At 26.5% G+C, this 13,156-nt stretch overlaps 8 protein-coding genes across 8 annotated transcripts; 4 read left to right on the top strand and 4 right to left on the bottom strand.

The window, feature by feature from the left end:
• Window positions 1-52: 52 nt before the first annotated feature.
• PNEG_00159 (hypothetical protein) lies at window positions 53-1,419 on the bottom strand. The gene is made up of 6 exons (XM_007873829.1): window positions 1,134-1,419; window positions 793-1,086; window positions 513-749; window positions 291-465; window positions 194-248; window positions 53-150 (listed from the first exon to the last, which is right to left on the bottom strand). The coding sequence occupies exons 1-6, from the start codon at window positions 1,409-1,411 to the stop codon at window positions 89-91; spliced, it is 1,101 nt and encodes a 366-aa protein (XP_007872020.1). The 5' UTR covers window positions 1,412-1,419; the 3' UTR covers window positions 53-88.
• Window positions 1,420-1,504: 85 nt separating this feature from the next.
• On the top strand, window positions 1,505-2,807 carry PNEG_00160 (uroporphyrinogen decarboxylase; the record flags this gene model as incomplete). Its single annotated transcript, XM_007873830.1, has 6 exons — window positions 1,505-1,559; window positions 1,609-1,631; window positions 1,693-1,717; window positions 1,760-2,268; window positions 2,315-2,677; window positions 2,721-2,807. The coding sequence occupies 6 exons, from the start codon at window positions 1,505-1,507 to the stop codon at window positions 2,805-2,807; spliced, it is 1,062 nt and encodes a 353-aa protein (XP_007872021.1).
• Window positions 2,808-2,940: 133 nt separating this feature from the next.
• On the top strand, window positions 2,941-3,614 carry PNEG_00161 (3-hydroxyanthranilate 3,4-dioxygenase; the record flags this gene model as incomplete). The annotated part of the gene is made up of 5 exons (XM_007873831.1): window positions 2,941-2,972; window positions 3,013-3,139; window positions 3,182-3,287; window positions 3,330-3,458; window positions 3,499-3,614. 5 exons carry the CDS (start codon window positions 2,941-2,943, stop codon window positions 3,612-3,614), a joined length of 510 nt encoding a protein of 169 aa, XP_007872022.1.
• Window positions 3,615-4,558: 944 nt separating this feature from the next.
• Window positions 4,559-8,401, bottom strand: PNEG_00162 (hypothetical protein; the record flags this gene model as incomplete). Its single annotated transcript, XM_007873832.1, has 6 exons — window positions 4,559-5,028; window positions 5,072-5,312; window positions 5,355-5,542; window positions 5,588-7,177; window positions 7,227-7,656; window positions 7,703-8,401. The coding sequence occupies 6 exons, from the start codon at window positions 8,399-8,401 to the stop codon at window positions 4,559-4,561; spliced, it is 3,618 nt and encodes a 1,205-aa protein (XP_007872023.1).
• Window positions 8,402-9,013: 612 nt separating this feature from the next.
• On the top strand, window positions 9,014-9,892 carry PNEG_00163 (40S ribosomal protein S13). Its single transcript, XM_007873833.1, has 6 exons — window positions 9,014-9,170; window positions 9,213-9,392; window positions 9,439-9,471; window positions 9,522-9,568; window positions 9,615-9,724; window positions 9,771-9,892. The coding sequence occupies exons 1-6, from the start codon at window positions 9,149-9,151 to the stop codon at window positions 9,832-9,834; spliced, it is 456 nt and encodes a 151-aa protein (XP_007872024.1). The 5' UTR covers window positions 9,014-9,148; the 3' UTR covers window positions 9,835-9,892.
• Window positions 9,893-9,911: 19 nt separating this feature from the next.
• On the bottom strand, window positions 9,912-10,394 carry PNEG_00164 (hypothetical protein; the record flags this gene model as incomplete). Its single annotated transcript, XM_007873834.1, has 3 exons — window positions 9,912-9,969; window positions 10,011-10,150; window positions 10,197-10,394. The coding sequence occupies 3 exons, from the start codon at window positions 10,392-10,394 to the stop codon at window positions 9,912-9,914; spliced, it is 396 nt and encodes a 131-aa protein (XP_007872025.1).
• Window positions 10,395-10,541: 147 nt separating this feature from the next.
• On the top strand, window positions 10,542-11,767 carry PNEG_00165 (hypothetical protein; the record flags this gene model as incomplete). The annotated part of the gene is made up of 4 exons (XM_007873835.1): window positions 10,542-10,581; window positions 10,629-11,047; window positions 11,094-11,378; window positions 11,420-11,767. The coding sequence occupies 4 exons, from the start codon at window positions 10,542-10,544 to the stop codon at window positions 11,480-11,482; spliced, it is 807 nt and encodes a 268-aa protein (XP_007872026.1). The 3' UTR covers window positions 11,483-11,767.
• Window positions 11,768-11,894: 127 nt separating this feature from the next.
• On the bottom strand, window positions 11,895-13,087 carry PNEG_00166 (hypothetical protein; the record flags this gene model as incomplete). Its single annotated transcript, XM_007873836.1, has 6 exons — window positions 12,894-13,087; window positions 12,753-12,849; window positions 12,415-12,704; window positions 12,285-12,375; window positions 12,093-12,240; window positions 11,895-12,051 (listed from the first exon to the last, which is right to left on the bottom strand). Exons 1-6 carry the CDS (start codon window positions 13,047-13,049, stop codon window positions 11,895-11,897), a joined length of 939 nt encoding a protein of 312 aa, XP_007872027.1. The 5' UTR covers window positions 13,050-13,087.
• Between the last annotated feature and the right edge of the window lie 69 nt (window positions 13,088-13,156).

The following is a 13,156-nucleotide window of genomic DNA, read 5'->3' on the forward strand; positions in this document are numbered from 1 at the left end:
TTCGCAATATAAAAATACATAAAATATGATAATTAAATTATATCTTTTTATATGTAATGGATAAAATAATTTGGAATATCTTTTTTAATTAGTTTTTTCTAGATTTTCTAATTTGTAGAAAATCATAAAGTGGAGAAAATTTATAGTCGACTATTAATTTTAGTTGTAATTTATAGAAAGAACTATATATTACCTTCTATACTTATAGTTTTATCAATTTCTTGTACTATTTTTTTGAAATCTTCATTCTAATATTATGTTAAAAAGAAAATTTAAATTATTTTTTTTACTTTTGGATATAAATATATAAAAGGAATGTTATAATCAGTAGAATTGTCCAAAGATATCCACAATACATCATTTTTATCCAAAGTAATACTTAAAGGGTCTCCAGGAAGCGGTTCTATTATTTTTAAGATTGGTTTTTCTGATGCCAAATCTCCAAATATAAATAATAATTGTATTCTATAATAAATATTAAAAATACAGATAATAATAAGAAAAAAATTTACTTCTGAATAATAATTGCTATTTCTTTTCTTGTAGATATTTGTTGAATACCAATTATTGCAATTTTTTCATTATCTAAAACATATTTCTTTTGATCTTTCTTATACAAAAGTTTTATTAGATCTATTTTTGATAGCAATTCTTGATTTCTCCAGTTCCAGACAAATAAGTATGGATCACCTCCTCCTGATATTAAAATATCTGGGTTCCACGATAATATAGATAGTTTTGAAACAAATCTAAATTCTATTAGTTAAGAATATATCTATTTGACTTTGAAACTCTTGATGACCCAAACAATACCCTTTGATAACAACACATTTTGGTAGACAACTTATTTTAATATGTTCATCTCGATCTGATGTAATTAAATAATTAGAATCTTTTGTTACTATCATATCTGTAATCATAGAAACATGTCCTAATACAAGATTTGGTGGAATGGGTCCTGTATTTGTTTCTACTGTTGAATTTTCATTTAATAAAAATGAATAAACATCACCAAATTTATCTCCAACAAAAACTTTAGATAATTTTTCGACTACTGTTATTACGCAAGGACGTTTATTACAACGTCTATTATTCAATATCAATTTTTGTTCATTTTTTAAAATATTTATTACATTTCATTCTGAATCTTTAATCCTTCTGAAATATCGAATATTCTTAGCAATTTATCATTGCTAGATATAAAAAGAAGATCCTTCTCTGCACTAAGATTCATACATTGTATTTGATTTATAGGTGTTTCTTTTAATTGCACATTATTTGCCTCTGGAAGCGTCCAGTTTGCCAAATTTTTCCCTGTTTTCGAATCTAATATATAGACATTCTTTCCAACACCTATATATATCTCTTCTTTCTTTGTATTTGCCAGTATAAGTTGAATAGGATGCCTCATTGATTTTGCTGTAGTTCAAGTATAAGCTTTCGAACATACAAAAATCATTAAAAATAACAGAATCTCAATATTTTACATGGAAATAGCCTTAAAATGTCTATAGAGTTTCCTCCATTAAAGAATGATCTTCTTCTCAGGGCTGCAAGAGGTTTTTATAAGAAAAAGCTCTAGAAATAAGTCTAATATGGTTTATTTAGGTGAAAAGGTTGAACGCCCTCCAGTCTGGACTATGGCAATTATTCTTATTTTTTCTATTTTATATGATTCTTATGGTTTATTAGCGCCAGGCAGGTCGTTATTTGCCTGGTATGAGTTTTTGAAGTAAAAAAATTGCTTATTTATGGCTAGAATACCATGAAATCGGGCAAGATATTGATTTTTTTGCTAAATGTCGCTCTCCAGAACTTGTTTCAGCTATAACTATTCAACCTGTCGATAGATATGATGGATTAATTGATGCAGCTATTATTTTTTGTGATATTCTTGTGATACCGCAAGCTTTGGGCATGGCTATCAAAATGGTGGATAAAAAAGGCCCATGTTTTTTAAATCCTCTTGAAACACCTGATGATATTCAAAAATTAAAGTTGAAGATTGATATAAAGAAGGAATTGGGGTATGTTATGGATTCAATTACACTTACAAGAAAAAAATTGAATGGACGGGTTCCACTTTTTGGATTTGCAGGAGCGCCATGGACATTAATGACGTATATGATAGAAGGAGGTAGATCTAAAACATTTGAAAAGTCAAAAACATGGATTTACAAATATTCTGAAGCTAGTAAAAGATTACTCGAGTGTTTAACAGATATTGTGATTGAATTTCTTGCACAGCAAGTTGTAGCAGGTGCGCAGGTAAATAATTTAATATTGTTAGATTTTGTTTTACTGTTTCTTTGAGATTATTCAAGTTTTCGATTCTCATGCAGGAGAATTATCTCCATATGATTTTAAGGACTTTTCTTTACCTTATCTTAGTGATATTGCAAAAAAATTACCTCAACGCTTAATACAACTTGAGCAATCATTGGTTCCTATGGTTGTATTTGCAAAAGGTGCTTGGTATGCATTAGATTCTCTTTGCAGTCTTGGATATCATTGCGTTAGTTTAGATTGGAAACATGATCCTGAAGATGCACAAAAAATAAACCGTGGACGATGTACACTTCAGGGTAATTTGGATCCATGCATACTTCTTGGGGATATTAATACAATTACACAGAGAACAAAAAATATGATTCAAAGTTTTGGGGGTGGTAAACAAGTATATTCTTTCTTTATTTTATTTTTTCTTATTTTTTTTATAGTATTTGATTTGTAATCTTGGTCATGGTATATTACATACAACTCATCCAGATTCTTTGAAGATTTTTTTTGAGGCATGTCATAATTAAGAAAACAATGAGATCTTTGTTTTTATTTAATATTAATAAAATTTTAAGATTTTTATTTTTTTAAAAAAAAATTATTAGATGAAACTGATTATAATAAAAATATAGACTTTTTTTAAATAAAATCTTATTTAAGATGTTGTCTGCTCCTATTAATATTCAAACATGGTATTTTATATATGATTTCATATATTTATTAATAATTTAGGCTTGATGCACATGCTGATAAGCTTAAACCGCCTATAAGTAATTTTTGTTTATGGAATGAAGGTTTTACAGTGATGGTTGTTGGTGGTCCCAATTCCCGTGCAGATTATCATGTTAATGAGACTCCGGTAGAAGCATTTTTTGATTAGAAGAAATATTAATATTTAAAGGAATATTTTTATCAATATAAAGGCCCAATGACTCTTAAAATTATAGATGAAGAAGGGGAATTTAAAAGTATTTTTATTAAAGAAAATGAGATGTTTTTACTTCCTGGTATAATCATTTTAAACATGAAAAAGTTTCTTAAAATATTAGAAAATATTCCTCATTGTCCTATAAGATATGAAAATACAGTTGGTATTGTGATAGAACAGAAAAGACCTAAAGATTCTATGGATCGTTTAAGATGGTATTGTACTGATTGTAAATCTATTGTTTATGAAGGTAAATTTTCAAAGAATTGGATATTAATTGAATATTTTAGAGATTTTCAGATGTACAGATCTTGGAACACAAATTAAAGCCGTTGTTGAGAAGTATTCAAACAATATTGAGCTCAGAAGATGCAAATCATGTGGAAAAACTAATGATGTATCTTAATAATTCATTTTTTTAATATTTAAGAAATGTAAAATGATGAATAATATAATATATTATAAACATTAAGAAAAAAGTATTTTTTGTTTTAAAATAATGAATTAATTATTTTATTTGATATAGAGTTTGTAATTTTGACGGAAATAAGTTTATAGATTCATGACTTTTGTTGATTTAGATTATAAAAATAACGAAAAAAGTATTAATTTGGTATTAAAGATTAGTGTTGATAAAATAGGTTTATGTATGGTTTTTGATCTATTAGATAAAGTTTGGGAAATTTATTGAAATAGTAATTTAATGTCAATTGTATAATTTTTAATATTATATGTTAAATTTGTTCAAAATATAGTTGAGAAAGTACAAAGATATTTATCTTTTTAAAAAAATAAATACAAATATTGCCTTTTATTTAAAGGATTATATATTTTTAGATATTTTATATTTTATGCTTAAAAAACTACTAAAATTAATTATTAAATAGAAAAAGCATAATTTTAAATTTTTGTTTTAATTATAAATGTTGTGTTAAATTTATTATATAAAAAGCTAAAATTAATAAATAGATAATATAAATTAAATATTTATCTTTAAAAAAATTAATTAAAACAATTTTACATCTTTTAAAGATATTTCTGATTTTAATGATTATTTTAATTTAAAAAACTCTATTTAAAATATTTGTAAAAATAATATTGTTGATAAAAGCTATTATTCTTTGAATAAATAAATATTTTATTTAGGAAGCATTCAAAACTAAAAAATTTATTATTAAATTTAATGTATAAACAATGTATATCTATGTGATATTAATGAATAATATGTATTTAGTTATGTCTCATGTTAATAAGTCTGCAATAAATAAAACTAGATTACAAGATTGCAAAAAGTATAAGAAAAAATAGTTAATATCAAAATTTTACCAAAACTAAACTCAAGAATTAAATTTATAAATTATCCCTATCAGAATCATTAGAAATGCCAGTCAATGGTGTTTTATGTAGTTCTTTTTCTTTAGGAAAATAAGGTATTTGCAATGATCCCTTTTTTCTTTGATAGTTAGTGAAAATTGCTCTGTATAATGTCATTAGAAATATGATAGATAAGCTAATAGAGAGAGATATCAAAACAACATAACCTTTAGCAAGGTATTTGCGAGATGATGAATAAATTTCATGTTCAAAAAATAAAGAATTTGCTATTCCAGGTTGACCTGTTAATGTTGATGATATTAAATATGGTGTCCAGGCATTTCCATCATAAAATGCTGCAGTTACAGTCCCAAAAGAAGAAAAAATTAAAGAACCAAGAACCAAGATTGTAACATCTTCTGGAACAACATTATTTCGACGGTGTCTTTGCTTTAATGAAACAATACGCATATGATTTATTATTGAGCCTGGCAATAATTCAGAATCTAGATTTTAGATTTTATTTGAATAAAACATAATTATTTTTACCTAATTGCAGAAGAGTTCTTCCATTCCATTTATTGAAATATGCATTACCATTCCTTTTTTTTCCAGAAAAATATATAGAATTTTTATCATTTTTATCATATATAATTGATGTTGCAGGCCCTGGAAGATAAATTTTTTCGGGTAAAACCGGTGACCATGTTAAAGTATCAAAATCGTATTTTGCCACGTTTAACAAGGTTGCATTTACTTTTATATTTCCACTTATCAAAACTGATTTTTCCTAGATAAAATTAATAAAATATAAATTCGAATTAAAAAATACATCGATCCAATATAAAGCTGTTACTTCCCCCGAAAACCCAGATGAAGAAGATCTTAATTCGTTTGATGATGTTTCAAATATACAAAAACCATTACATGATGATGATTTTCCTGAATCGAATTTTCCAACAATAATAAGCTCATTCGATTTTGGTCGCATAGAAAGAATATTCACTTGAGTATCATCTCCTTTAATTAATTAATAAACATTAGCAATTTTTAAAAAATATATACCGGAAAGTGGAAGTAATTGATAACTTCTTTTCTCTTTTAAATTATATGCAAATATTCCATTTATGCTTTCCTTATTTATTTTATGGTATAAACGCCCCCCAATATATAAAATATTGTTGTATACAACAAGACTTAATATAACACTTTGAGGATCCAAATTTATATTGATACCCGAAATCTTTGAATTATATATTATAGCAATATTTTTTATTAATTCATTTTCATCATTTTCAAACTCAAATTGACCACCAAGAATTATTAAAGGTCGAGAAAGAAATTTATAAAATGCTCCCGTATAAATTGAATTTTTAGAAGATTTATCTATATCACGTTTAACTATTAAATTGAAAAAAGGCGTAATAGCTTTTGAATAAAATAATGGGGAAAGAGAATGAGCAGATTTTGAAATATGTAAAGCAGTCGCACCTAATGCTCTTAAAGAGTGTAATGTTCTAATGTTTCCTGATACTAATGATATATTATTCGAAACCAATACAGAATTTTGTATTTGCCCATCTATAAATAAATCTATATTAGTTTCCCATTTTTTGTCTTCTGGATCCCATAAAGCAAACCCATTTACATCAGATAATTTTCTATTTTGAAACGATAAGATTTGTCTAAAATTCCCAGAAAATGCTATATAAATTTTAAAAGTATTATTTACTGAAGCAACATATTTATAAATATTATATACTACACCATTTAGACCCCATAAGAGTGATGTCCAAGAATCATCTATAATAGAATATGATACCACATTGTTAATTGCATCTGAAGAAGAATGAAGAATTTTATTAAATCTTCCACCAATATAAAGTATGTTGTTATGCAAAAGCATCGAAAAAATTTCTCCATTTACCCCTCCATATGCTAAAGAGCTTACTTGAGGTGTTATTCGTAATATGTTGGAAAACGGGGGTTTTTCATTATTAGTAAAGCGTCCTGCTATTATAGTTTGTGACGAATCATGGATAACAGAAGAGATAATTGCATTTTTTGATAATAAAGATCTAGCAATGTCTACAACTGATTTCGATTCTGACTGTTTTTCTGCGTTTAATGAATAATTAGAAGGATTATATTCAAAAAGCCCATTAGAACTGCTAAAAATAGATACCGGAATAAATTTAACAGCCAGTGCAACAACATTAATATATTCGCGTTGCCCTTGGATAGGAATTATAACTACACAAGGTCTAAATGTTGATGTTATTCCAGATATAAAACCCTTATATATATTGTCAATTTTTTCATAATTTTGAGTTTGATGAACAATCACTATCACTGGATTTACATTTTCTTGATAATAAATTCTAACTTGTACTATTCCCCGAAATGAACATGTATTATCCTGAATACATCCTGGTGTATATAAATGAACATGATAATATCCAGATCTCTGTAATCGTGGTTCGAATACAACAGATGATTTTTCTAGGGCTGATCTTGAAATATTTGCTGAAAGATAGCTTTGATCATTAATTCTTAGTACTTCCCATGGTCCGCCGGTAACATATGAGTTTGAACGTAAACTTTCATTAACACATATGGGTTCATTAAAAGTATTTACAGCAAATGTCTGAATATCTAAAAAGTATATTAATATATTGACATACAAAAAAAGCTTATATAAAACCGCTCAATAGAACTTCAACTTCCTTTAATCCGCCGCCCTTTCCATACCAATCTATAATTTCAATTCGAAACCCAGTCATAGGAATAATATTTACGAAATCAAATTCCTGATATTCTAAAGAGGATTGTTGTAATGGACATAGTGCTTCACAAAATGCTATTTTTTTTGTAACCGGATCAGTATAACTTAAATTCATAATCCCATGAATTGGAAAAGAAATAACTCTAAAAATTTTTGTTGCATAATCTTGCACATCTGAATTTTTAAATCGAATTTTTTGAGGTCTGAAAACATATCGAAAAAGTGCAAGCCATTTTCCAATTTCTGATTTTTCTAAAAGCCAAGAAGTAGTATTTTTATAGGTATTTGTACATATAATGTTTCTTGGATTAGCATATTTTTCATTTAAAGAAGAATGTTCAGATAAAATCTAGATAAATAAGATAAAATATATAAATTTTAAAATACTCAGTTACCATAGCTGTATGAAGATTTAATACCTGTCTATCATAATTATTAAGAACAAAATGTGTTCCTCCTCCATGAGAAAAAGCATCTTCAAATTGACCACCAAACAAAATATTCCCATTATTCATCCGAGTTATAGTATTAACAATTCCATTGAACCCTTTGAAAGGAAGTTCTATCCACTCATTATTAGATAAATCCCATATAATCGCATTTAATGAATTATTATAACGAAAACTTCCACCAACATATAAATGTCTATTTTTTTCATCGTAATATATAGATTTTATATAGCCATTTGAAATCCCCTCTTTGAGAGTAACAAATTTCGATTCAATTAAATCATAAAAAACAATACTGTTCGTATTTACATCTCCTATACGAGAAAAGTGTCCTGCAATAACTGCATATATATTTTTTCCATCCTTGATTATGGATATCACATTAATAAAACCATTAACTATACCAAGAGAAATATACGTTCTATTTGGTACTTGCATAAAAAGTTCATTTTTATATCTATTTGATTCTTCATGAATTCTTCCCCTCTCATTATACGCATATAAACTAATCCCCGAAAAGTCTCCTGTAATTACTGTTTGCCCATATTTCGAAAGATCTATATCTGGTATTGTAATATTAGTCACACTAACTGCCTTATTTACTAAAAAAAAAAGTAAAATTATCTTTAACACCAATCTAAGCATTTGTGAAATCTAGTATTCTATTCTTTTTAATTTAAAAAGTTAATTCTTTTTTTCTGATCCAGCAGGCTTGTTTTTTTTCCAAAATTCCGTCTTATTTTCATCAAAAATAAAGCAAAAAAATCCGTTTTTCTTCACATAAAGAACCCTATTTTAATCAATTCTACTTTTCTATATTACAGACTCTTCTTATATTACTTATCATCCTAATAATTCTGCTTTTTTCTCAAATATAATCTTTCATGAAGGTTAATCGCTCTCTTAAACGTTTAAATCTAAGATCAAATGTTTTTATAAAAATAAATTAAAAAAAAAAAAAAAACAAAATATCTATAAATAATAAAAAAATGATTTTTTTTCTTCTAATAATATTAGTTTTTTATTAAACTTTCTATTAATTACAAATTGTTTGTATTTTTTTCTTAAAAAATTAAAAAAATATAAATATAAAATTTAAAAAAACTATCTTTTAAAAATAAAAGATAGTTTTTGTTTTTTTCTACCTTTGTAATATAGTTCAATATATAAGTATATTCAACCATCTTATTAAACTTAAGAATCAGATAAATTGTATATCGGGCTTATGACGGAGATCGAACTTGATCTTAAGAAATTTCTTTGTGAAAAAAAAAAAGAGTAAAAAGGTCACCTAATTGAAGAGTTAAAGAGTCTTTTCGAAAAAAAGATAAAGGTTTAGTTTATTTATATATATAAGTGTATTTTTTTTTCAAAAAAATACAATAATTCAAGATGGGTCGTATGCATACTCCAGGTATATATTTTTATAAAAAAAGAGAATATTAAAAAGAAATAGGAAAGGGTATTTCAAGCTCTGCATTGCCATACTCTCGTGCGCCACCTTCATGGTGTAAGGTGGAGTCAGAGGAGGTTTGTGAATTGATTTTTAAATATGCGAAAAAAGGGCTTTCTCCCAGTCAAATTGGGGTTGTTTTGCGTGATAGTCATGGAATTCCTCAAATAAGATTTATTACTGGTTAGTAAAGATCTAGAAGTGTGAAAATATTGCTAAATATATCCAGGTAATAAAATTTTAAGAATTCTTAAATCCAACGGTTTGAATTTGCTTGTATTATATATTTAAAAAAATATTAATGGGGAAAAGGATTAGCACCTCAAATACCTGAAGACTTATATCATTTAATAAAGAAGGTATATTATTGTATTTGAATAGATTGTTGGTTTAAATTATAAATAGGCAGTGACAGTTCGAAAACATCTCGAACGTAATCGGAAAGACAAAGATTCTAAATTTCGCTTGATTCTTATTGAAAGCAGAATTCATCGCTTAGCACGATACTATAAAAGGTTCCCTTTCTTCTTAAAAACTTCGTTTAATCTCACATATTTATAGAATAGGTTCTCTTCCTCCCGTATGGAAATACGAAAGTGCAACTGCATCTACTTTAATTGCATAAATATACATTTACATGCAATAGGATATAGTGTAGTTAATATTAATATAATATGTACATAATTCACTTTTTTAAAAATTTTATTTTTTACTTTTACTAATTAAATATTCGCCAAGCACTTGTAATGGATTGGGTGGTCTATTTTTATTAATATAACTTTTTTCATTCAATATATTTACCTTTCTCTTGCAATCATTTTCATACCTTCCAAAAGTACAGGTGTTATATTTTCATTTAAATAAACTCGTGTAGGAACGGTAGAAATAACATTATTTTGCGATAGTATATTTGTTGCTATTGTCTCTCTCAAAGGTAATACCTAGTTTAATATTAATTTTATTTATTTCCACATGCTATTTTATCACGTTCGTATCAATAGATTCCGATAATGAAACATTTGGTATCATAGTTGAATGAGAAGATAAATGCGTTATAGAGTTTTCTTGAGTTAAAGCACGTGTTTCTAATTCAGATAATCCTGTCTCAATATTTTTTTCTGTAATTTCTTCAGTTTTTTTGCTTTTTTCCATATTTTGTGTTTCTCTTAAAGACAAAGAGTCCATATTAAAAATATACTTGTTTTTTTATTTCTCACTTAAAAAAACCTTATCATACTTAAAAATTGCTTAGAATCTAATACTTCTTTTAAAAAATATATTTTATTTTATTTAAATATTTAATTAAAAACCCTACTTGGAATTAAGTCTAAGATGTCTGATTGGAAAAAAATAAAAATTAAACTTGAAGAATGTAAAATATGTTGTTTAAAATATTATAAATGACTTATTGAACTTCAGTATGCTTAGAAACTACATTAAAAGGAGGGCAAACCTTTCGCTGGAAGCAATCGGCCGATAATGAATGGTCTTGTGCGTTAAATAACAAGTTGATATCATTAAAACAAGATTGTAAAAAAATACATGAAAAGACTTTTTTTGATAATAAATATATAGCTTCATATGTATATTATCGTGTGTATGGATTAAAGGGGGAATTGGAGGGAAACGAAGAGAAGAATAAGGAATTTCTTATTGATTATTTTAATCTTTCAATTTGTCTATCAGATTTATATAAGGAATGGAGTTTTAGAGATAATCATTTTAAAAAACAGGCAGAAAGATTCAAGGGTATTAGAATTATAAGACAAGATCCCTGGGAAAATTTGATATGTTTTATATGTTCAAGTAATAATAATATTAATCGAATATCAAAAATGGTAAGAGGCTCAATTATTTACAGGATAAATATATTTATGATATAAGATTGAAAAACTTTGTCATAAATATGGAACGTTTGTTGGAAGATTAGGAAAAAATGATTATTATGATTTTCCTGCTGCATCTAAACTTTCAGGACCTTCAGTTGAATTTGAATTGAGGGAATTGGGTTTTGGATATCGAGCAAAATTTGTACAAAAGACAGCATGGATTATTGAAAATGAAAGGCCGAAGAAATGGCTTGAAAGTCTTAGAAATAAGTCATATTATGAAGCTAAAAACAGTCTTTGTGAATTAATGGGAGTGGGATATAAAGTTGCGGATTGTGTGGTAGATATACGTGATTACTTCGATGTATTTAATCAGATTAGTGCCTAATGTCTCTTGATCAACCATCTGCAGTTCCTATAGATACACATGGTATAGATAGTTAAATGTTTTATCTTTTAAATTCAAGAGTTATAGTATTGCAAATTACTCAGAGAGATTATAGATTTAATATGAAAAAATATAAAACAATTAACAAGACACTTTATGAAACAATTGGTGATTATTATAGGAATTTATGGGGAGAATATGCAGGCTGGGCACAAGGTGTATTATTTACTTCTGATCTTTCAAATTTTAAAAATAGGATTGAAATAGAAAGAAAATTACCAAAACTTATAGATCAAGAAGAAACAAATTATGACAAAATATCTAAAAACAATGAATTATAAAATATACCTATAGATTAATTTATATATGAAAATATTAAAAACTATATAAGATTTAATATAAAAAATCAAATAAGAAACATTCAATAACTAATATATTGCATATTATATAAGGTATCATATAAAAATATTACAATTCATCTATTTCTGTTCCAGCAGAATTGTCCCAAGAATGTCTTATTAATAATTCATAAAGTTCAGCAGGTATTTTTTTTATAAGACTTACAGCAATTCCAATTACTATTTTAGCAGGTAAGTGAGGAAATTTCCTCAAAAGTTTTATTGGGCTATTAACTTAAAAATATGTCGAAAATTTAATATCTATTACCTAGGATGATGTAAAATATCATCACGTATAACTAGAAGTTGTGCAACAACACACAAAATATTTAAATAAACACCGTAAGCTAATAAAAAATCCCAAAGTATTATAACTTCTGAAAGAGGTGGAGTACATGCAGAAAAAGTTAAGATGGCTATATATTTATTAGTTATATAATGAAACAACTATAATTAATACATGGAAATGCATAGACTTTCGACTGTAGATTTTTTGATCGTAGATATGAATATAGTTTAATATCAATAATTTCCAAACATTTGTCAAAAAGCTAATCATATTAGACGAAAAAAAAAAAAAATCACTATACTTTAATGCCACGATGCACTCCTTCTAAAGTAGAAACAACATATAAAGGGCATTGTACTGAAATGAATGCAGTAAATAGAGAAAATGCTTCTGTTTCGGATTTGCATGTGTAAAGAAAAGGTGCTGCTAAAACATTCATTCCCTGTATATATGATATCGATGAATTATGACTTTCCATATACCAAACGAAAGAGTTCAAAAGTCTTATAAGTGATGCTTCTGAAACTTTTCGACGAAAAAGTGGATCTGTAGCTAAAGTACGAAATGTGTCATTTCGAATCTTATTGTATACTAACAATATATATATATATATAATAAAATAATACACTATAATATTACCAGAAGATGCCCCCTTATGTATTAATGCTAAATATGAATTGGCTGTTATTGGTTCAACTCCTAAAAATATACACCAAACATACGCTCGTATTGACGACTAATAGTATAAACAGTACTTTAAAATACAAATTTATATCATACTGATCCTTCTTGAGAGGAAGGAAGTCCTTCTGAAAGAACTAGTCTTCGTAATTGATTGTATGAGGTCTCCCACTCTGCTGTAGATCGATTTTTCGGACGAAAAGATTGCATTAAATTTTCGAACGTTTTTTCTGTAATTTTTTGATTTGAGTCCATGATTTCTAGTAAATTATGAAATAAATACAAGAATATAACAGCTAAATGGTTAAATAACCTAATATAATAGAAAAAATGAAAATATGATATTTTGTTTAACGAAAATA

The sequence above is a fragment of the Pneumocystis murina genome, assembly GCF_000349005.2.
Source record: "Pneumocystis murina B123 chromosome Unknown supercont1.5, whole genome shotgun sequence".
Classification (NCBI taxonomy): domain Eukaryota; kingdom Fungi; phylum Ascomycota; class Pneumocystomycetes; order Pneumocystales; family Pneumocystaceae; genus Pneumocystis; species Pneumocystis murina.

Bases quoted from the DNA above. Each gene is read 5' to 3' on its own strand.
- PNEG_00159 (XM_007873829.1), bottom strand. From the start codon at position 1,411: ATGAGGCATCCTATTCAACTTATACTGGCAAATACAAAGAAAGAAGAG. The intron at 466-512 runs GTAAATTTTTTT...TATTTATTATAG, and splicing joins ATAGCAATTATTATTCAGAA to AATACAATTATTATTTATAT. The intron at 249-290 runs GTAAAAAAAATA...ACATAATATTAG, and splicing joins TTATATATTTATATCCAAAA to AATGAAGATTTCAAAAAAAT.
- PNEG_00163 (XM_007873833.1), top strand. From the start codon at position 9,149: ATGGGTCGTATGCATACTCCAG. The intron at 9,393-9,438 runs GTTAGTAAAGAT...AAATATATCCAG, and splicing joins TCAAATAAGATTTATTACTG to GTAATAAAATTTTAAGAATT. The intron at 9,725-9,770 runs GTTCCCTTTCTT...ACATATTTATAG, and splicing joins TTAGCACGATACTATAAAAG to AATAGGTTCTCTTCCTCCCG.